General features: G+C 42.9%; 1 protein-coding gene across 1 annotated transcript in view; it reads right to left on the reverse strand.

Moving 5' to 3' along the window:
• ERICH6B (glutamate rich 6B) overlaps positions 1-22,630 on the reverse strand; it is a 305,261-nt gene that overhangs the window by 7,156 nt on the left and 275,475 nt on the right. Inside the window, exon 13 of the mRNA XM_077483224.1 lies at positions 4,910-5,138. Within this exon, the coding sequence (XP_077339350.1) occupies positions 4,910-5,138 (229 nt within the window). The remainder of the gene's footprint in view (positions 1-4,909; positions 5,139-22,630) is intronic.

Raw genomic sequence — 22,630 nt, forward strand, 5'->3', positions numbered from 1 at the left:
AGCTCGCTTTAACAAGTCCCCACCCTATGTGAGTGAGTATGGGGTACATTGTAACCCTACCCATTCACCTGAAAAAAAAAGTGTCAATAAAATACAGCACACAGGGTGTTAAAAGTAATTTATTAAGGCAGCTACGGTGTTTCTTCTGACTTCTTCTCCCCTCTGGAGGCCTCCGCTCCTTATGACATCACCGCCTAGGGTGGCGTCATAAATAGCAGGGCCTCCAGGTGATCTCACACGGTGACCCCGCCCAATGCAAATATAAGTAGTGGCACGCCGGCACCCGGTATTAGAGCGGGAGAGAGCGCTGAGTCAATATCGGAAGGAGAACAGAGGGAGAAGACAGTGGAGAAGACCCAGCAAAAGAGCGAGCAGATAGCAGAGAAGACCCAGCAGAGGCAGAAGACAGCATACAGAGGGAGAAGAACCAGAGAGGGCTAGAAGACATCAGCAGAGAAGACCTGGAGAGGGGAGAAGAAGTCGGAAGAGACGCCGGAGCTGCCTTAATTACTTTTAACACCCTGTGTGCTGTTTTATTTTTGACACTTTTTTTTCCCCAGGTGAATGAATAGGGGTACAATGTACCCCATACTCATTCACATAGGGTGGGGGGCCCCCTTGTTAAAGAGGGGGTCTAGATTCCGATAAGCTCCCCACCCGCAGACCTCAACAATCAATGGCCAGGGTTGCCGAGAATCAACATGGGGACAAGGTGTCTTGGGGTGGAGGGGCGCATGCTTATGTCGGACCAGTTAAGACGGCTCCTATAGAAAAACATTGATTTTCACACGTCATATGACATGAGCTTCTAATATCGGAGCATTTGTCGTACCAGTGTGAACCCAGCCTTATACTACACGACTTTCATCTTACTTTGCTCTGCGACATCAGTCTTACATTGGTCCTACACCCATCCGACTTTCTGTAACAGGATACTACTTTGATCTGGCTTTTCAGACAGTACGACTTGTCCTTTGACTAATCAAAACTAAAACACAATGGGAGGGGCTACAGCAGGGGGCAGGAAATAACACAATGGCGGATGCTAAAGTCGGTTTGTTAGGACAAGGATCTGACTTTGATCCTACTTCAGTGATAGTCAATAGGCTGAAGTAGGATCAAAGTCGGACCAAAGTAGTACAGGGAGCATTTTCAAAGTCGGACCGACTTGTGTCGGACCAGTTAAGATTTCTCCCATAGGCAAACATTGATTTTCACATGTCATGCGACATGAGCTCCCAATGTCGGAGCGTTTGTTGTTCCAGTGTGAACCCAGCCTTATTGTCAAAGGTTAATTGAACAAGCTGAAGTTAGAGGCTGATTGGCTACCATACACAACTGCAGCTGATTCTGTGTGCACCAGTTTTAGTAACCCCCCGCCTACAGTGTTCTGATCTATGCACCTGCTCCTGTATGCCTGTCCAATTTTGACTCGCATCTGCTTCCATTAATCACCTCGCGCCCGCCCTATAGCCGAATGACGGCCGTAGAGCAGGCACGTTCGTCCGGGTGGTCATCCCTGGACGTCCTAATGTTTACTTCCGCAATGCGCGTCGCAGGCGCGCATCGCGGAAGTTCTGTGTTCGCCGTGTCCCCCGGGGACAGGCAAACACAGATCGCTGTAAACGGCCAATCACAGCGGCCGTTTACAGCGTGATCGGCGTGTCCAATGGGAGATAATCTCATATGTAAACATATGAGATCATCTCTCAGCGCCGCTCTCCCTCCTCACACAGACAGTGTGAGAGGGGAGAGATGAACGGCTGCAGCGGCAGCCGTTTTGCCTCGAGTAAAAAAAAAAAAAGTGCCATCCTCCCCCAGCAGTGCCATCCACCCCAGTGCTACCTACCCCCAGTGCCATCCACCCCAGTGCTACCTGCCCCCAGTGCCATCCACCCCAGTGCTACCTGCCCCCAGTGCCACCTGTTGTCAGTGCCATTTGTCCCCAGTGCCATCTGTCATCAGTGCCACGTATAAGTGCCATCTGTCATCAGTGCCACGTGTCATCAGTGCCACATAGTGCCATCTGTCATCAGTGCCACATAGTGCCATCTGTCATCAGTGCCACATATTATTGCCATCTGTCATCAGTGCCACGTATTAGTGCCATCTGTCATCAGTGCCACGTATCAGTGCCATTTGTCATCAGTGCCACCTGTCAGTGTCACGTGCCATCTGTTGTCAGTGTCACGTGTCATCAATGCCACTTATCAGTGCCATCTGTCATCAGTGTCACGCGTCATCGGTGCCATGTATTAGTGCCATCTGTCATCGGTGGCACGTATTAGTGCCACGTATTAGTGCCATCTGTCATCAGTGCCACGTGTCTTCAGTGCCATGTATAAGTGCCACGTGTCATCAGTGCCACATATTAGTGCCATCTGTCATCAGTGCCACATATTAGTGCCATCTGTCATCAGTGACACGTGTCATCAGTGCCACGTATAAGTGTCATCATTGCCACGTATCAGTGCCATCTGTCATCAGTGTCACGTGTCATTGTCCTGGTGCTTCAAAAGTGTAATAAATAGTCAACAAGTTAGATGTGTAATTTATGTTCCTAGAACACATGATGGCGCTACCTGCATGTTGGGCCTCTCTATGTGGCCAGGCTGTGAAAAACTCCCACACATGTGATATTGTAATACTCAGGAGGAGTAGCAGAATTTTTTGGGGGGTGTCATTTGTGGTATACACATGCCACGTGAGAGAAATAACCTATTACAATGACAATTTTGTGGAGAAAAAAAAAATTGAAAAATCTTAATTTTGCAAAGAATTGTGGGAAAAAAATGACAACATCAAAAAGCTCACTATGCCTCTTACTAAATACCTTGAATGTCTACTTTCCAAAAAGGGGTCATTTGGGGGGTATTTGTACTTTCCTGACTTGTTCGGGTCACAAGAAGCGAGATAGGCCACCAGTACATCAGATGTGATCAATTTTGTGCGATTCGCACCACAGCTTGTAGACTCTCTAACAGACCAAATAATATCCACTAATTTGGGTTATTTTTACCAAAGATATGTAGCAGTATAAATTGTGGCCAAAATGTATGAAGAAAAAGTAATAATTTGCATAATTCTGTCACAGAAACAAAGAAATATGCGCTTTTTTTCAAAATTTTCGATCTTTTTTCATTTATAGCGCAAAAATTAAAAACCCCAGAAGTGATCAAATGCCACCAAAAGAAAGCTCTATTTGTGGGAAAAAAAGGACAAAAAATTCATTTGGGTACAGTGTTGCATGACTGAGTAATTGTCATTCAAATTGTGAGAGCACCGAAAGCTGAAAATTGGTCTGGGCAGGAAGGGTGTTTAAGTGCCCAGTAAGCAAGTGGTTAAGCTTATTGTCAAAGCTTAATTGAACAAGCTGTAGTTAGAGGCTGATTGGCTACGATTCACAGCCTGCATGCAACTCGGGGTGGATGCAGGCATGTAAAAACAAATGCCCATGTAGCGATTTCACAAACTATAGCTAACTGGGCTGGAGAAATTCATGATGAAATAGACAATCCAAATCTTTACTCAAAGTTGCATTTATGGACAGGTGGTTTGATTAGTGTTTAGAGCTCAGATGGGGAGATACAGCAAGTCCGACCTGAGCTGTCAGGTTTTTTCTGGGTGAAAAAAAATCTATTACCCTGGTTAAAGTGGAAGTTCATGCAGAACCTAAAATCCCTGCATCTATAGACACCAGGAATTTAACACTAACCTCTATATTTCTGTAAAGAAAAAAAAAGAGTATACCTACCTTTTTGGAAGCCCATCTGACCTGTTCCGACATGATCTCACACTGAGCTGTCAACAGTGGCTTCTCTGTGTAGGCGGGTGCAGAGGAGACAGAGGACAAAGGAAGCCCCATAGTAACTCTAAGGGTGACGTCACTTCCCATTAATTTCGTGGCCATTTTCATCTGTGTCCTCTGCAGAGCTTCCAGCGCTGGAGATCGGGATGGAGCGGGTCAGATCGGCTTCCAAAAAGGTATGTATACTCATCTTTCTTTACAGGGATAGAGAGTTCAGTGTTAGATCCCTGGTGTCTATAAATGCAGGGATTTTCGATTTTGCATGGATTTCCACTTTAAATTTTCTTTTTTATCCAAGCTAAGAACATTTTTAGCAAATAGAGAAATATCTGTTAATCATGCCAGAAATGCAGTGTCCTTGTCACTTTCTGTAAACTACACTGAAGAACATCTTCCTTCTTAGCTATCTTCTGTAAACTACCAATTGCCTTGCCTACCCCCCCCCACCCCCACCCCCACCCCCACCATGTAATACAGATAAAGAGATACAGAGATGTTTGTAGTCCATATCAGAAGAGCAGCCTAGGGTGACAATTAAACAAATAACATAGCCATCCAAGGACAAAAAAATGTGTTATTCTGCCTGCTCTCTCTCTCCCTCCATCCAAATTGTCTCTCTGCATTGTTACACCCTCCCCATAGAACACTGAAAAAGTGCCCCTGCAAAGGGCACATTACAGTACACAGGCATTTTCCAGTATTTTCAATGGCTTAGGAAACCCACCCTAAAAAATGCCACGAAGTCATTGCTAAAATGCATGCAGGTAGAGAAGTGGCTGCAAAAAGGAAGACAGAATACAGCAACACTGAGATGTAACAAAGAATGATAAAAAACTAAATTGTAATTTATTTTTTTAAAACAGTTTATCATAAGCAGTGCTTCAGCAAACTATAGGACATTTAGGTTGGGTTTACTTCTAGCTTAATTGGCAATGAGTTTGAAAATACTAACGTTTTTGGATTAGCGGGGCAACTAGACATTTTCAGGAGGAGAGATGTCGCAGTACAGGTTTCTACAAATACTCTGCATCTCACAAAGTAATCTCAGTTTCTCCAAACCGACTCCACATTATACTCCTATAAAATTGTGTTTTTACATACCATGAGTTTAGACCCAACGTTGAATGTTACTTTCTCCTTCTCTCTTGTGTATGTCAGAAAAATACGATCCTGAGTCAACATTTTTACTTCAATGTTGGAATTGAGCTTCAAGGTGATTGGCTGAAAGGGAGGAGCGTGCACGTGCTGACTGGAATCCCACCATGCCCACTGTTTCAGCTGTGTCCCATTTTCATCCAAATATAAACCTCCACATGGATCCAGCACAACCCTTTCATGTAAAAATCACAAATTAATAAAACACAATAATAAAAATTAAATATTCACAACATTGGTGCAGTAAAAAGCAGAAATCCGCAACATCACATTGTCATCAAAATTGCTAAGTGTACAAAAGACGGTTATTTCTCTTGTCACCTTGTGGTTTAATTGAGTAATTCAAGCAGGTTTATCAAAAAATTAAAATTACAGCTACTCAAGAAGATTGCAGCACCAAATATACTAAAATTTATTATTTACGAAAGTTCGAAATAAGCATATGATAAAGACCACTTTGAATTCTGTATACACCACCTGACAATCATCTGTCAGCAACTCCAGGCTCTGTCCAATTGGTAAAGCTTGAACAGAGGTGTGATGGTCGATCATATGTGAAAGGGGGACATTCAGGCGCTGCCAGCCAATCAGTGCCTCACCTGAACCCAGATCCCAGCTCCTGCTTTAGACCAGCATCAAAATTATGATTTTGTGGTCAATCCCATGACACTGCCAGTTTTGTTATAGCTCCCAACTGTCCCTGATTTCGAGGGACTGTCCCTAATTTGGAGCAATGTCCCTCTGTCTCTCTTCCCCCCTCATTTGTCCCTCATTTTGGTCTGATCTATATAGATGTATATAAAATACACTTTATTTATCAATTGTGTTTCCCCAGTGCTAAACCTTTCATCTGATTTCTAAATTTCTGCATTTGTAATTTCCAAAAGCCAATATAAAGGAATAGTAGTAGGAATAATAGTTTAACCAATCTTGTTTTTTTGTACAATTCTCCTTTAAGGGGGGTTTGGCAAGGGATGTGTCCTATGCCTGCATACTTTTGCTGATAGGTGTCCCTCATTCCCATCTCAAAAAGTTGGTAGGTATGGTTTTGTTATATGGAAAATGTGAGCTGGTATTGTTGAATTGCTGGGCAAGGGCAGAATGTGCAAGTGCAATCACTACATACATTTCGTAACAGTGTAATGGGTGCAGTGTGCGCCATTAGCACCATCCCTTCCTGGACTCACCATGTGCAATGGATGACCTTGTCCTGGCACTGCCTAAGCCTACTTTCAGACTGGGGCAGGTGTCGGTGGTAAAGCGGCACTATTTTTAGCGCCGTTTAACCGTTGTTTTAGCTGTAGCACCTGTAAAGCGCCTCAGTGTGAAAGTAGTCTAATTCCGCATACACACGGTGGGAATTTCCGTCGGAAAATGTTTGATGGGAGCTTTTTGTTGGAAATTCTAACCGTGTGTAGGCTCCATCAGACATTTTCCATTGGAATTTCCGAAACACAAAATTTGAGATCTGGATCTCAAATTTTCCCACAACAAAATCTGTTGTTGGAAATTCCAGTCGTGCGTACACAATTCTGACGCACAAAGTTCTACTCATGCTCAGAATCAAGCAGAAGAGCCGCACTGGCTATTGATCTTCAATTTTCTCGGCTCCTCGTACGTCACTGTGTTCTTGATGATCAGAATTTCCAACAGCATTGTGTTACCGTGTGTATGCAAGACAAGTTTGAGCCAACATCTGTCTGAAAAAAATCCCATGGATTTTGTTGTCGGAATGTCTGATCGTGTGTAGGAGTATAGAAAGGAGCAGGATAGAAAATATCAGTATGATTGGCTTTGTTGAGGAGGGTTTCATTTGGCAAAAATACATAAAGAATTTCAATTATTTTTTGATTTGTTTGCTAGAAATAGTAATGAGCCAGATTTCCATTTCTGGAGTTTATATACATGCAACATTTGGTGTCCTACCTCTGCTAGGATCACTTCTTTTATACAAAACATTGAATAAAAGAAATTAATCAACTCACGCATTCCATACTGGCGGCTATTATAATTAAACACAAGTAAAAGCGAGGACACTGGGCACTGGGTCAATCAAAATATCACAGGGCACACCAGCTGCGATTTGGCAGCACTCCACAAAATGGAGACACTCCTGAGAATATATATATATAGTTTAACCACTTGCCTATTTAGCACTTTTACCCCTTTCCTGCCCAGGCCAATTTTCAGCTTTCAGCACTGTCACTCTTTGAATGACAATTGCGTCGTCATGCTACACTGTACCCATATTTTTATAATATTTATTTTTTCATAAAAATAGAGTTTTCTTTAGGTAGTATTTAATAACCACTGGTTTTTTTTGTTTTTTTTTTGTTAAACAAAAAAAGACAAGATTTTGAAAAACAAAATGCTAAATGTTTTCATGGTTTGTTTAACATTTTGCAAACATGTCATTTTTCTCCTTCACTGATGTGAGCTGATGAGGCTGCACTGATTGGCATTGATGAGGCGACACTGATGGGCACTGATAGATGAAACTAATGAGTGGAACTGAAGGGCATTGAAGGGCACTGATAGGCGGCACTGATAGGTGACACTGATGAGGAGGCATTAATGGACACTGATTGGCAACACTGATGGGCACTGATTGGCAGCACTGGTGGGCACTGTTGGGACTGAACTGATAATCAGGACACTGATAATGATAGATAATGACACTGATAGATGTTCCTTTTACACAAGCTGGTTATCAGCTCTCCTCTCCTCATGCTGTCAGTGTGAGGAAAGGAATGCCAATAATCGGCTTGTGTTTACGTCATGTTTAGCTTCGATTGGACACAGCTGATCATGTGGTAAAGAGCCACTGATTGGCTCTTTACCCCAATCTTTGATCAGCTGTGTCTAGAAGACATATGATTCCCTCCTAGTACTGGCCGGCCACGCTGTAGCCATCATTCGGCTATAGCACGGTTGGCAAGTGGTTAATGAGAGCACCAAACAAACATCCAAGAGTACAAAAGTTTTATTTGTAAAACCGGTTCATAGAAGAAAAAAGCCAATTGTTGTCATTACAAAAGCCTGAACTCTTCTACATGCTACCATAGTAACAAGGAGTAGCAGTGTCATCACTACATAGGCCGGGCCTCTTCTAGTGTGGTCACCATAGCAATCGGCAGTAGCAGTGTCATCATCACAGAGTCCTAACCTTTTCTGACATGTCACCTTAGCAACAGGGAGTAGCAATGTCCTGGCTTTTTCTAGAGGGCTTAACATAACAACATGCATCAACAGTGGGACCACTACAGAGGCCTGACCATTGTGAGACCTGTCACTATAGCAACAGGGCGTAGCAGTGCCTGTCCCCTTCTATAAAGGACACTATAGCAATATGCAAGTATTGGTGGGGAGTTTTTTTTTCTCTATTTGCATCCCCTGCAACCCTGGAAAACAAACATGAGGGTTTTGTGACATATTAACCATTGTAGATGAACAAGATTTTCATTGAAAACACATGCGTTTCCATAGTGCTTTTTTAGAGCAGCAAAGGACATGTCACCATAACAACAGGAGTAGCAGTGTCATCATCACAGAGGCCTGGCCTTTTCCAGTGGGGTCACCATAGCAACAGGCAGAAGCAGCATCCTCATCACAGAGGCCTGACATTTTCTAGACATGTCACCATAGCAACAGGGAGTAGTAGTGTTATCACTAGAGAGGCCTGAGTTTTTCTAGAGGGGTCACCATAGCAACAGTGGCATTATCACAGAGTCCCGACCTTTGTTAGACATGTCACCATAGTAACAGGGTGTAGCTGTTTCATCACTACTGAGCTCTTTTTTTTATTGGTTCTGAACAATCATATTGTCGCTATGTAAATATGCTGATATGGGATTTCTTTATTTATATTGATTGTAGGGATTTGTATTGTATTTGTGTTATTTGAAAAAAATGTGTGACTGATCTGGTAGATCCAGCCATGTCCTTGTAGCAATTCTTGACCCGTATGCCCTTATGCACACCATGGGACATTTTAGCATTGCACATATTTGCACCAAAAGCTAATGCCCTGTACACACGAGCAGACATTCCGACAACAAAACCGTGTTTTTTTTCTAAGGATGTTGGATCAAATTTGGCTTGCAAAGAATGGCGGCTTGGGGCTTGCCACCTCTGGAAGACAATGTGGCAAACACACCTCCAAGACGACCACTGCCTTACTAAAGAAGCTGAGGATAAAGGTGATGGACTGGCCAAGCATGTCTCCAAACCTAAACACTATTGAGCATCTGTGTGGCATCCTCAAAGTGCTGAAAAATTATGGGGTATTGTTTGTAGAAGTCAAGTAATATTCACATGAGTAGCAAAATCAAGATTTTCCAGCAGAACATTGCCTTAAACGTCAAACTGCCTCCTTGCCAGCTTGGCTTCTTCTCATAGTATAGCCTGATACTATTTCTTCCCTGGGTAAGAACTGTGGTCCAATTCTGATGCTCACATGCTCATTGTAGGTGCTTTTAGATGTGGACATGGGTCAGCATGGGCACTCTGACAGGCTGCACTATGAAGCCCCATACACAACTAACTGCATTGCCCATGCTTGACCATTCTTCCAGAAGTGCATTTGTGAGGTCAGGTGCTGTTGTGGACGAGAAGGCCTGGCTCACAGTTACCGTTCTAATTCATCCCAAAGGTGTTCTACTGGGTTGAAGTCAGGACTCCACCCCAAACTTTCTCATTCATGTCTTTATGGACCTTGGTTTGTGCACTGGTCCAAATCATTTGGTAGAAGGGGGATTATGGTGTGGGGTTTGGCAACTTAGTTCAAGCGAAGGGAACTCTTAAGGCGTCAGAATACCAAGAGACATTTTGGACAACTTCATGCTCCCAACTCTGTGGGAACAGTTTGTGAATGACCCCTTCCTGTTCTAACATCACTAAGCACCAATACACAAAGCAAGATCCATAAAGACATGGATGAGCAAGTTTGGGGTGGATAAACTTGACTAGCCTGCATAGAGTCCTGACCTCAACCCGATAGAAAACCTTTGGGATGAATTAGAGCAGAGACTGTGACTCAGACCTTCTTGTCCACATCAGTGCCTGACCTCACAAATGTGCTTCTGGAAGAATGGTCAAACATTCCCATAGACACACTCCTAAACCTCGTGGACAGCCTTCCCAGAAGAGTTGAAGCTGCTATAGCTGCAAAGGGTGGGCCAACTCAATACTGAACCCTACAGACTAAGACTGAGATGCCATTAAAGTTCATGTGCGTGTAAAGTCAAATACTTTTGGTAATATAGTTTATATAATATACATATACATTTTTTTAGTTTGTAACACACCGTTCATGGTGATGGTGATGTATTTTGGTGAACACAATATATAATTCTTTGCAGCGAGGAGTTATCTGTATTCAGCACACAGGCACATTAATAGTATGCAGCTCTTAAGTGGAGGCATCTGATATGGCAGCCACATCATTAGTTATGTGAAAGAGGTTTTCTTATCTAGACAGGGTCAAGCTGAGATAAATATGTTCTGCGGTTCCTATTCCTGGCAGTGTTTACGCAGTACTTGCCATTAGCAAATCTATTAGAAGGATGGCAAACTTGGGGGGCACCACACAGTTGGTATCACTATATAAATAAATGCAGGCATCCAATTTAACAATGTAATTGGCTTCACTTGAAAGATTCAATTACCTTTAAATTCCCCTCAAGTTGAAAATTCTTAAAATAATGCTGTTCCTATCCCATAGTAAGTTTTCTCATTTAGAGGTTTACACAGACCTGTGTTTTTTTTTTTATAAACAATAATGATGTCATCACTGTGAAAATGTGTGGCCATAAAAGAAGATGGAAGCATGATGGAGGGTCCTATAAATGGCGGGGGCCAAAATATGCATGTCATTTATAGGGCATGGTTGAATGGCAATTCTGATAGAAAAAGTGACGTAGTGATATAAAACTTATATAGAAAGAAATAGGAGTACTCCAGTCAAAATGTAAAAGAAAGCCTGGAAATGCATAGGGAGCACAGCACAGTCCTCCCACTCAGTATTCCACTGTTTTCTGCAGGCATTACTATTGTACACTAACCACCAAATTGGTCTAGTTTCTGAAAATCTGAGAACCTCCACTGGTTCCCTCTGAAGTGAGATTCCAAAACATGCAAGCTAAAGGACTAATTCACACTAAGGCAGTCTGTTGTGTGCAGGGCCGTCTTTAATATTGATTGACCCTGGGCAAAAAATTTCTTGGGCCCCCCCCCATGCAATTTTACTCTCCACCTGCTCTGAGACATACAATAAATAGCAGGTAGACTTAAAATCAGTTTACTGTATCAGATCAGGTAGCAATTGGTTGCCAGCGGTTACAGCATATCATTACTGCTTACTGACTGGTTGCTAGAGGTTACAGTACACGTTACGGCTCACTGATTAGTTGCTAGAAGTTACAGCAAATGATTTCTGCTTGTTAATTGGTTGCTAGAGCGTACTGTACAGTAATACTGTTCACTGATTGGTTGCTAGAGGTTACAGCACATCATCTCCTCACTGCAGGAGAGCATGATATACATATGAATGCCGCCTTTATTTACATATCAATGCCACTGGCCGCAGCTATTTACTTAGTAATGCCGCTGCTATTTACATATGAATGCTGGTTATTTACATGTAAACACAGGGTCTGCAGGTGAGTCATCTGTACACAACAATAGGACAGAGCTGGGCAGCATTAGTACCGGCACATCATACTGAGATATTGGGACACAGCACAGGACTAAAACTTCAAGAGACAAGGGAATTTAAACTGGGATAGTTGGCAAGGTGCATTGACAAGGTGCATTGGCAGTATAAGGGCAGCTGCTTTGGGCCCCACAACAATGACAGGGCCAAGAGCAGTTGCCCCTTTTGCCCTGCCTTAAAGACGGCCCTGGTTGTGTGCACCTAAAGCAGAACTAAACTCCTGAATAAGGATGAGCCGAACATCCCCCGGGTCGGTTCGCACCAGAACCTGCGAACAGACCTAAACTTCGTGTGAATTTTAGAACCCTATTAAAGTCTATGGGACTCGAACGTTCAAAATCTAAAGTGCTAATTTTAAAGGCTAATATGCAAGTTACTGTCCTAAAAAGTGTTTGGGGACCTGGGTCCTGCCCCAGGGGACACGTATCAATGCAAAAAAAGTTTTAAAAACAGCAGTTTTTTCGGGAGCAGTGATTTTAATAATGATTAAACTGAAACAATAAAAGTGTAATATTCCTTTAAATTTTGTACCTGGGGGGCGTATATAGTATGCCTGTGAAGGGGCGCATGTTCCCCGTGCTTAGAACTGTCCCTGCACAAAGTGTTATTTCTGCAGGAAAAAAAGTCATTTAAAATCACTTGCGGCTATAATGAATTGTCGGCTCCCGTAATACAGAGAACACTCATTGAAAGTCATTGATAAAAAAAAAAAAAAAAGCGTGGGGTTCCCCCAAATTCAATTACCAGGCCCTTTAGGTCTGGTATGGATATTAAGGGGAACCCCGCATCCATTTTTTTAAAAAAAATGACGTGGGGTTTCCCTTAAAAATCCATACCCTTTATCTGAGCACGCAACCTGGCAGGCCCCAGGAAAAGAGGGGGGGCGAGAGAGCGCCCCCCCCCTGAACCGTACCAGGCCACATGCCCTCAACATTGGGAGGATGCTTTGGGGTCCCCCCCAAAGCACCATGGCTCCATGAAAGAACCGAAAAAACTCTGGATAGCCGCACTCCGGATCAGGTAAAATAGGTTGTGCCTTTATTATTTCCACTAAAAAACCTTCACATCATGGGACCCCCAGATCCCGGCTCCCCTGTTTAAAATGGTAAGGGGGTATAAAAGTACCCCTACCATTTCACAAAGAAAGTGTAAAAGAATGTTAAAAAAGACAAACACACTTTTGAAAAAGTCCTTTATTAAAAATAAAAAATAAAAATAAAAAAAAAGATTCCAGCGGTGGTAATCCACTCTTGCTATCCAGCGATGGATGATCATCTCTCCAGGGTCCAGCGATGGAGCACCGTAACTGTCCAAAAATTGCTCCTACTGCATTTTTGCTCGCTCACTGCAGTGCATTAATACAGGTTGCAGGACACAGCAGTGTAGGTGTGTTGTGAATAGCACTGTAGTGAACCATTGCACATAAGCGGTGTGAATGAGCCCTATAGGCTCCTTTTTCTTTCTCATGCATAGAAAGCCTCACGGATAAGCTTGCTATGGTATCCATTTAAAATTGAATGCATATTATCGTATTTATTGGCGTATAACACACATTCATTTTAAGAAGTTTCAGGGAAAAAAAATTTAAATAAGGAACTTTGAAGCAAAATAAGGGTCAGTGCCCATCTGCAGCCTCACAATTGTCATTAATGAAGCCTCATCGGTCCACATCAACGCAGCCTCACAAGTGCCATCAATGCAGCAGCCTCACAATTGCTGTCAGTGCAGTCTGATCGATGCCCATCTGCAGCCTAGAGAGGACAGGGAGGGGGGCAGGACGATCGCCGACAGATTACATACAGTGAGATTCTCCTATAATAGACAGAACATTGGTCCAATGGCTTCCCAGGAGACGGGACTTCCTATTACAGAGGCCGCCAAGTAAACAGGAGATTCTCACTGTATGTAATCTGACAGCGTTTGTCCCGCCCCCCTTCCTGTCCCCTCCGAGGCAGCTAAAATTAAAGTATTTGCGTATAACACGCACACGCTATTTGCACCTGATTTTGTGTTATACGCCAATAAATACAGTAATTCATATTCAGGTAAGGAATCAAATTAATTTAATTACTGTCTTAATCATCTAGAAATTACAATACCAGTACTGTTGCTGTCAATAATTCTTCCTTAGAAGTTTGAATGTGATTAGTGATATAGGAAGTTGCATAGCACAATGTTCAGGAAGAACACTCCCAGATACCATGAGAAGTGGCCTCTCATTTAGATTAAGGACAATTAAGTGAACTTTGTGGGTTTTGCACAAATACAGTGGCTGCTGAAATGCATTAGTAGCCTATTGGTTATTGTGTTGCTGTGGATATTTTTGGGGATTTTCTAAGTATACCAATCAGCTACTTAACTTGGGTTTTACGAGTGATGGAATCTCATTGCTTCTTAGCCCTTGTACACACGGTAGGACATTCTGACGGAAAATGTCCGATCGGACCGCGTTGTCAGATAATCCAACCATGTGTGGGCTACATCGGACTGTTTCCGTCGGAATATCCGACCGACAAAGTTTTAGAGCTGGGCTATAAAATTTTCCAACAACATGATCCGATCGGACTTTGTCCAATCATTTGTAGAGAATTCCGATCGGACAAAGTGCCACGCATGCTCAGGTCAAATTACTAGACCAAAGCTATTGGCTACTAGCCTGAACGTAGTCCCGTCGTAACGAAATAACGTCATCACGTTACGAACAATCGGATTTTCCGACAACTTTGTCCGACCGTGTGTATGCAACACCAGTTTCAGACAAAATCCGTTGGAAAAATCTCACAGATTTTGTTGTCGGAATGTCCGACCGTGGGTACAAGGGCTTAGAGTCCAACACAAAATATCTGTTTCCTCCGAGATCTCCAGAACAAGTGTTGCTTCTTTGTTTCCAGAACAACTCTGCCCTTTGTCTGAGTGTATGGCCTGTTCAATGTCCTATTCCCCTCCCCATTTCCTGCTACATTATATCGAATTCACCAGGAAGCCATCACTGCACAAGGCGAATCATAGGGAGTGAGGCATTTCCAGACTGGCAGCTGCACATACACATACTACCTATGATTGGCAGTGTGTAGTGCCGGCTTCCTGGCGGGTTCGATTCGAACACGCCTGAGCACATTCTTATTCACAAACTAACCACATATACTAGCATATCTCTAGGGGAGGCTTAGCTTTAAAATACAGCACATGGTCTTAAAATCCAACTATTCACATATAACTACATTATAAAATCACCCAAAAATATCCATAGCAACGCAGTTATCCTCACTTGTTGCCTGGTTGTAAATGCCAAAGCTTTTTTTAACTTCACACATTCTGTAAATTAAGGTAAAAAATCTTCTGTGTACTCCTCCCCTCAATTCCTCCCAATACTCACATCAGCCCCAATCCAGCGATGTGCACATGAGCCTTGGCTGTCCCAGGTCTCTCTCTCCTCATTAGCTGAGACGCCATTGGCTCCCACTGCTGTCAATCACAGCCAGTGAGCCGAGGGGGTGGGGGATGGGGCCGAGCTGCGGCTCGGTGTCTTATGGGTGCATAGAGCGGGGCTCGTGAGTGAACATGCTTCAGTGCCCCCATAGCAAGCGGCATACTATTGGGGGGCACTGGTCAAGAGGGAGGAGCCAGGAGCACTGGCAGGGGACCCAAGAAGAACATTAGGGTTGCTCTGTGCAAAACCATTGCACATGTAGCGGTACCCTCGTAGGGGCTGCTGATTTGGTTACTGAACAATCCGCCAATCACCCTGCTGCCATCCTTCTCACGATCAATCAACTTAAGAGAACAGTCAATTTCTTGGTTTTGTCATATTTATTGTGTGCTATCACAAGAACTTGGAAAAAGGGGTAGCATGAGATGCCTATAGCATTTAACACATTGCATGTTGTATGTAGTTATGCGCTAGCCATGGCCTTGCAAAAACTGGATACACTGCTTGCACCTCAGTCTCTTCCATTTGAATAACTCTTCTGCAGACTATTACTTCTATTTTCCTTGTATAAATCCTTACTGCAAAACATTCTATTTCTTAACTTCCGTTTGATCAAAGAAGAATCACTCTGAATAATTCATCCTTGTTGACCAAGATTGGATTGTCCATGCGAATCAAAGAGCCAGAAGCGCACACTGCTTCTCCCCGAAGGCTCAGAGAATCAGACAGCCACACAGTCTTTGGAAGGCACTACCACTGTGCTAACCAGGCTGGAGATGATTTGGTATCTCCAAACGATGACCTGACACACGGCAGTGAGCGGACCACTGCTTTCAGCCAGTCCAGGACTATCAATGCTGTGTTCCTCCGGCCACAGCATTCTGCACTGACCTTTCTTTAGAAGGATAATAGTGTCCCCGGTCGAAGAACGCTGTTCTACTCTCCTACGCTTAACAGCTACTTTTCCTTCCAGATCTCCTCCAGCATGCAAGTCCTGTGTTCCCCGGTCACAGCAGCTTGATACATCTGTAAGGATGAAGATCTTTATCTTAAGCTCCCTCCAAGCGGTTCCTCCATTCCTCCTCCACGCTCGGCGCATCCCCGCATGGGGATGCTCGGAACAGTTACTCAGTACTCCATTGTCTGTTCCTACTTTTCAGACACCTCCCTGGGAAGCATATGACCCCAGCTTATATGGGAGGCCTGTCCCCTGCCAATACTGAAAGATGATAGGTCAGAGCTCCTCACATGAGCTGCCTGCCACTCAGGTCTCAAGTCCAAACCCAATTCCAGAACCATCCATCTGAAAGCAGAGGAGGCATCTCTGAGCCAGAGTACAGATGGCCACACTCCCCACTACACTGAACACTACTACAGGGAAGTATGACATGTTATTTAAAAAATAAATAAAAAAAAACAGAAAAAAACCTTTATTGTTACTTTAAATATTGCGTAAGCAGTTCTTCTCTGGCGATATTGTATTGCAAAAATTCTTTTATTTTCCATGTATTCTATAGAACAAAAGATGTAAAAAAAATGTAAAAAATCCGCTTTTATCTACTTTTAACCGTGCTACTTTTAGATATTAGAAATGTTACTGTAGATAAAAGGTATTATTTTATTCTATAAATTGTCCTGTTTAAAATAACAATAACATTTCAATTCTGGTACAAAGCATTGCACAGGTATTTACAAATAAAATACCGTGTTTTTTTCAACTTTGCAATTTTTTAATGCAATACTAAAAAAAAAAAAACAACAGCAAAAAAAGACAAAAAACAAAATAACAAATGACAATAAAAAAGTTTAAGTAATTATGGTTGATGGTAGGCAAAATAAGCAGAAAAAGAATAGCTAAAGGGAGAAAGGAGTTATTTAGGGCTGATTAGTGTTAACCAAGGGTTAATAATGTGTTAGATAGGAACAAGTTTTATTTTATTTTTTGTAGTATGGTTGCTTTAAAGTGATTGTAAAGAATATTTTTTTTAAATAACAAACATATTATACTTATCTCTCTGTGCAATGATTTTCCACAGAGCAGCCCCGATCCACTTCTTCTGGGGTCCTCCACTGGCATTCTTGGCTCTCCCTGTCTTAGCGTAACCCCCCCCCCCCCACCAAGCTGCTTGCTGAGGGGTACACGTGCGGGCTTGATCCTGAGCCACACTGTGTGCGTCTATTGACACACACAGGGCTGTTTGGCCCAGCCTCCACTCCCTCATCACTAGATTTGATTGACAGCAGCAAGAGCCAATGGCTACTGCTGCACTCTCAGTCTAGTGAGGAGGAAGAGAGAGGGAGCAGCGCCGCTGCGCTTGAGCACAGCCCTGGAGCGAGATCGGGCTCTGGTAAGTATTTGAGGGGGGGGGGCGCAGGGAGGGAGTTTCATCTAAAAGGTTTTTTACCTTAATGAGAATGCATTGGGATAAAAAACCTTTAGCCTTTACAACAACTTAAATTGACATACTAGGTTACCTCTTTGATCTGCAAAGGAAAAGAACAGAGAAAATACAATGTAACAACAACGTTGTTACATTATATTTTGAAATTAAGCCTCTAAGGAGTATTCTAAACACTATTTGTTTTAAACAGCAGCTGCTGCGAAGTTATAGAGAACAGTAGGCCTCATATTTAGGCTCCATTCACATCTGAGCATATCGATTTAATGGCGGGTTTTTAAGCTTTTTTCTGCAGCTTTTTACAAGTATTTTTTTTTAAAGCGTTTTAGAAATGTATTACAAGCGTTTTACAGCTTCAGGCGTTTTGCCAATAAAAAGCACTAGGGGAAGGAGAGGGAGAGGAAATTTGGGGTGGGTGTAGCTATTCGAGTGTTTTACAAGCATTTTTCTGCTCAAGTCAGGTGTTTCTATTGAAGTCTATGGGGCCAAAAATGCTTGTAATCTGCCAAAAAGAAGCTCATCTACTTTTTTGGGCTTCAGGCATTTTGCCTCAGTGGACAAAATGCTCAGATGTGAACAGGGGCCATTGAAATGAATTTTGCTTGTTGGGTGTTTTGGAACTTCAGAGCTGAGCGTTTTACAAGCTGAAAAGTGCTCAGGTGTGAACAGGGCCATAGAATGGCAAGGGGGAGTTTCAGCAGGGGGAGGGGAACAGGATGTGCGGGATACATATTGTGCGCTTTCTTAAAGTTTTGTAGAGCATATGCTGCACGGTTTTAGTCCACAGCTAGTTAAACATGTTAGAGTATGTGATAGTTTCCCCCGACCTTACTGGGAACGAAATCATATACAATGTGCATTTTTTGTGTTCGTAACACCTGCAGGTTTCCTTTTGTTAATAACATAGCTCCTTATTATAAAACGTTCTTCTCCTCAAATCCTAGTTCACACAGGCTTCGTGTTTACAGTACGCATACATGTTCTGGGACAGCAACTCAAAGAATCGAAGCCACTGGGTCATAACAGCCAGGCAACCAGCATTTTTAAAATGAGGTCAGCATTGGCCAGTGGCGGCTGGTGTTTTTGTTTTTTTTGGAGGGGGGTGGCAAACGATGAACCTGCCATCACGGACGGCACCCACTCCCCCCAGGTCGGTTGGGGGTCATGGGTGGCACTTCCCCCGGGTCTGTCAGTCAGTAGTCTGGGCCCCACACTTAATCTTGCGGGCAGCGCGAGCGGCATCGGCTTCTCTCCGGGCTGTTCTCTCCGGCTGCTTCCTCGCTTCCCCTGCGTCTCCTCCCTTCTCCTCCTGTTGGCCAATCTGATCACATCTCCATTCGGCCAATCAGTTGGTGGGTCTCACGACCCACTTCCTGATTGGCTGGAAGGAGAATCAGTGTTACAATAGCGAATATTCACTCGCTATTGTCACACAACTGGATGGCCTTCGGGTGCAGTGCTCTGCTCCCTGAGCCCACCCCTTTTTGAAGCCTAATAGAGCCTCTGGCTCTAATCATGTGCCATTTGGAATCAATGCGTCTGGCACCCTGCATGTATATCAGGGGGCCGGATGCCTGGATGGGGGGGGCGACGCCGTGAGCCCCTAATGGACAGGCCACCACTGGCAGTGACCACACATAAAATCACCAATGACCATAGGTGAGGTCATCAATTAACATGGGTGTGTGTGGGTAAGGGATAAATTACAAATTGTGCGGTGATAGACATTTTACCACATTGTAGTAAATTGTTCATTGTAAAACGCCTGTCACCTGAAAGACAACCAGAAAACAATTGTTTTATGCGTATCCCATTCACACTGTAACACAGCCCAAAGCCGTGCTGCAGTGTGCTGCAAAAAATTGCACACATGCTGCATTTTATTGCAGTGCACTGCACAGAATCGCATGACACTGTACAGCACCATGGATGAAGTGCACATTTTTACACTTCAAATAAAGATTGTCCAAAACAACAAAAATAAAGAGCCATATGATGAGCTGAATTGTGTACTACACTGCCCCCTAGTGCAGACAGGAGTGGACAGCTGCCGGACAGATAAAGTGCTCTGGTAGCTGTCTGCTCTAGCATGAACTTTGGAGTGTTTTCTATAATACTTCCTATGGCCAAAAATACACTGCAGCTGTGGCTAATGGGTTCCCCAATGACAGTCATATTTTACTATGCTGTAAATTATGGCCACATACAAGACCTCCTTACGTAAGTAACTGAAAAACGCCAGTAATGCACAAATATTATGTGAATATCCCTATTGCCCAGAAAACTCTATCTTTAAAATGAAATGCAAAACAGTATAGTTCTTGGGTTATGTTTTCATGTGTTGACATTGAAGACAAGCACAAGTGCATACACTGCCATGGTAGTAATCCTGGGATTTGGAGCTCTGTTTTTCAGAAAGGTGAATTGATAGTAACAATTGGTAAAGATTTGGCTTTTCTCCCAGGCTTCCATTAGCCACTCATATATTTAGAAAGGTGCAGTAATAGCAATTTCAAAATTACTTTGACCAGTCCTTGGACATGCAGTAAAACACACAACTGACATAGGGGGTTATTTACTAAAGGCAAATCCACTTTGCACTGCAAGTGCACTTGTAAGTGAAGTCACTGTAGATCCGAGGGGGACATGCAAGGAAAATAAAAAACAGCATTTTAGCTGGCACATGATTGGATGATAAAATCAGCAGAGCTTCCCCTCATTTCAGATCTACCCCTCAGATTTAGAGCAACTTCACTTCCAAGTGCACTTTCAGTGGATTTGCCTTTCGTAAATAACCCCCATAGAGTTTTATGTATATAGGCTTGTTGTATTTGTGTATCACTTCTTGATATGTGTAAAGGAATCCCATAGGCAGCGAAGACATTAAAAGAAGTAGATTTAATGCTAGGGACACACTACAAGTTTTTTTTTTTCATTCAACTCAGTGGCTGAAGGAAATAAAACATGAAAGGCCGATGTACTAACTAAGTGATGTTAGTGCAGCCACCCTCACCCCCACTGTGCCTTTGTGTTCTGACAGGAGGACTGCCATTGGCTGCTAGCACTGATCAGATGCTGGTTTTCCAGCATGCCCGTTTGACAGAAGCTGTCCGACAGACCAGCCTTAACCACTTTCAGACCGGACCAATTTGCTGGTCAAAGACCAGACCACTTTTTGCGATTCGGCACTGCGTCGCTTTAACTGACAATTGCGCGGTCGTGCGATGTGGCTCCCAAACAAAATGAACGTCCTTTTTTTCCCACAAATAGAGCTTTCTTTTGGTGGTATTTGATCACCCCTGCGGTTTTTATTTTTTGCGCTATAAACAAAAATAGAGCGATAATTTTGAAAAAAACGCATTATTTTTTACTTTTTGTAATAATAAATATCCCCCAAAAATATATAAAAAAACATTTTTTTCCCTCAGTTTAGGCCGATACGTATTCTTCTACATATTTTTGGTAAAAAAAATCGCAATAAGCGATTATTGATTGGTTTGCGCAAAAGTTATAGCGTTTACAAAATAGGGATAGTTTTATAGCATTTTTATTAATAATTTTTTATTATTTTTTTTTTTACTAGTAATGGCGGCGATCTGCGATTTTTATTGTGACTGCGACATTGTGGGGGACCCATCGGACATTTTTGACACATTTTTGGGACCATTGTCATTTATACAGTAATCACTGCTATATAAATGCAATGATTCCTGTGTAAATGACACTGGCAGTGAAAGGGTTAACCAGTGGGTGGCAGTGTAGGGGTTAAGTGTTCCTAGGGGTGTGTTACTAACTGTGGGGGGGTTGGGCTTTCATTTAGTGTACACTGATCTCTGCTCCAATCACATGGAGCAGAGATCAGCGTCACTAGTTGCTAGGCAGAATGGAAAAATGTTGTTTATACAGCATTTCCTCCATTCGGCCGATCCGTGAGACGATCGCGGGGATGCCCGCGGCGATCGAGTCTGCGGGTCCCGCGACCGGACTCACGGGGGTCCCGACCAGCGCGGGAGCGCGCCCCCGGCGGCACGCTCCCGACGGCACGGCGGCAACGAATATTGGACGTACATGTACGCCAATATGCCGGCCCGTGCCATTCTGTCGACGTACATCGTCGTGCGCTGGTCGGGAAGTGGTTAAAGTACATGCTGATAAGCTTGAATGCTCTACATAAGAAGAATTATTTTGGGATTGACTGCCTCTTTTTTAAAGTTGCTTTGCTAACTATGAATGCTTGTGTTTCAAAGTTTTTATCATGTTTTAGTCATTGTTTAGTAAACTGCTGACATAGGCGTGTGCACAGGGTATGCCAGGTGTGCCCAGGCACACCCTAATAACCCTGTGCTGCACAGATTCCCCCTGCTGCTTGACTGCCCCTTTCTCTGTCTCAAAAGTGAGATATCAGGGGTCTGTTTAGGCCCCTGATATCTTACCAAAGCCCCCCAATGGTGCTCCTAAAAAATTGTAAAATAAAATAATAAAAAAATATTATAAAAAAAATTGTAAAAAATAATAAAAAAAAATTGTAAAAAGTAATAATACAATAAAAATAAACTACTGACAACCATCAGCTGTTCTGCTGGCAGTGTCCATTGCTCTATATATATACGCATGTGTGTTTGAGCTATGGGGTACACACCTTAATGTAATAGGCCGCGCACACCTATGACTGCTGATTAAATTCACTTTAGGTAAGGTCCAGTCATTTATTATTCTTGATTCTCTGCCCTGTGTTGAATTGTTCCCTGGACTTCACATATCACGTATTTAGGCTGGATTCACACTTAAGCGATTTGTTGAACCAAAGAACCAAAAGATTCTTAAAGCCTAACTCCAGGTTTCATCCACTTTAAATAGTTATTTTTGGGCAAGATGGTCCTAATAAACTATTTGATTTACTAAAACTGGCCATACCTGTATAGGAAATGGATGGAAAAATCAGTCAGTAGATCACTAATTCAATTTTTTGTATGGTTAGTGTGCTTAATGCAACAGTTGATTTCTGTTTCAGGTTTACAAATGAATGAATATGTTGGAAATTTATTTTTGGAACAAATGGTTTTCTAATTATTTGTAGGTCAATCATTTGAAAAGTGTTTAAACCAAATTTGCAAGTGCATTAGGAG

This window comes from Lithobates pipiens, unplaced genomic scaffold (genome assembly GCF_037356315.1).
Source record: "Lithobates pipiens isolate NorthernLeopardFrog02 unplaced genomic scaffold, aLitPip1_a1.2 Scaffold_16, whole genome shotgun sequence".
Classification (NCBI taxonomy): domain Eukaryota; kingdom Metazoa; phylum Chordata; class Amphibia; order Anura; family Ranidae; genus Lithobates; species Lithobates pipiens.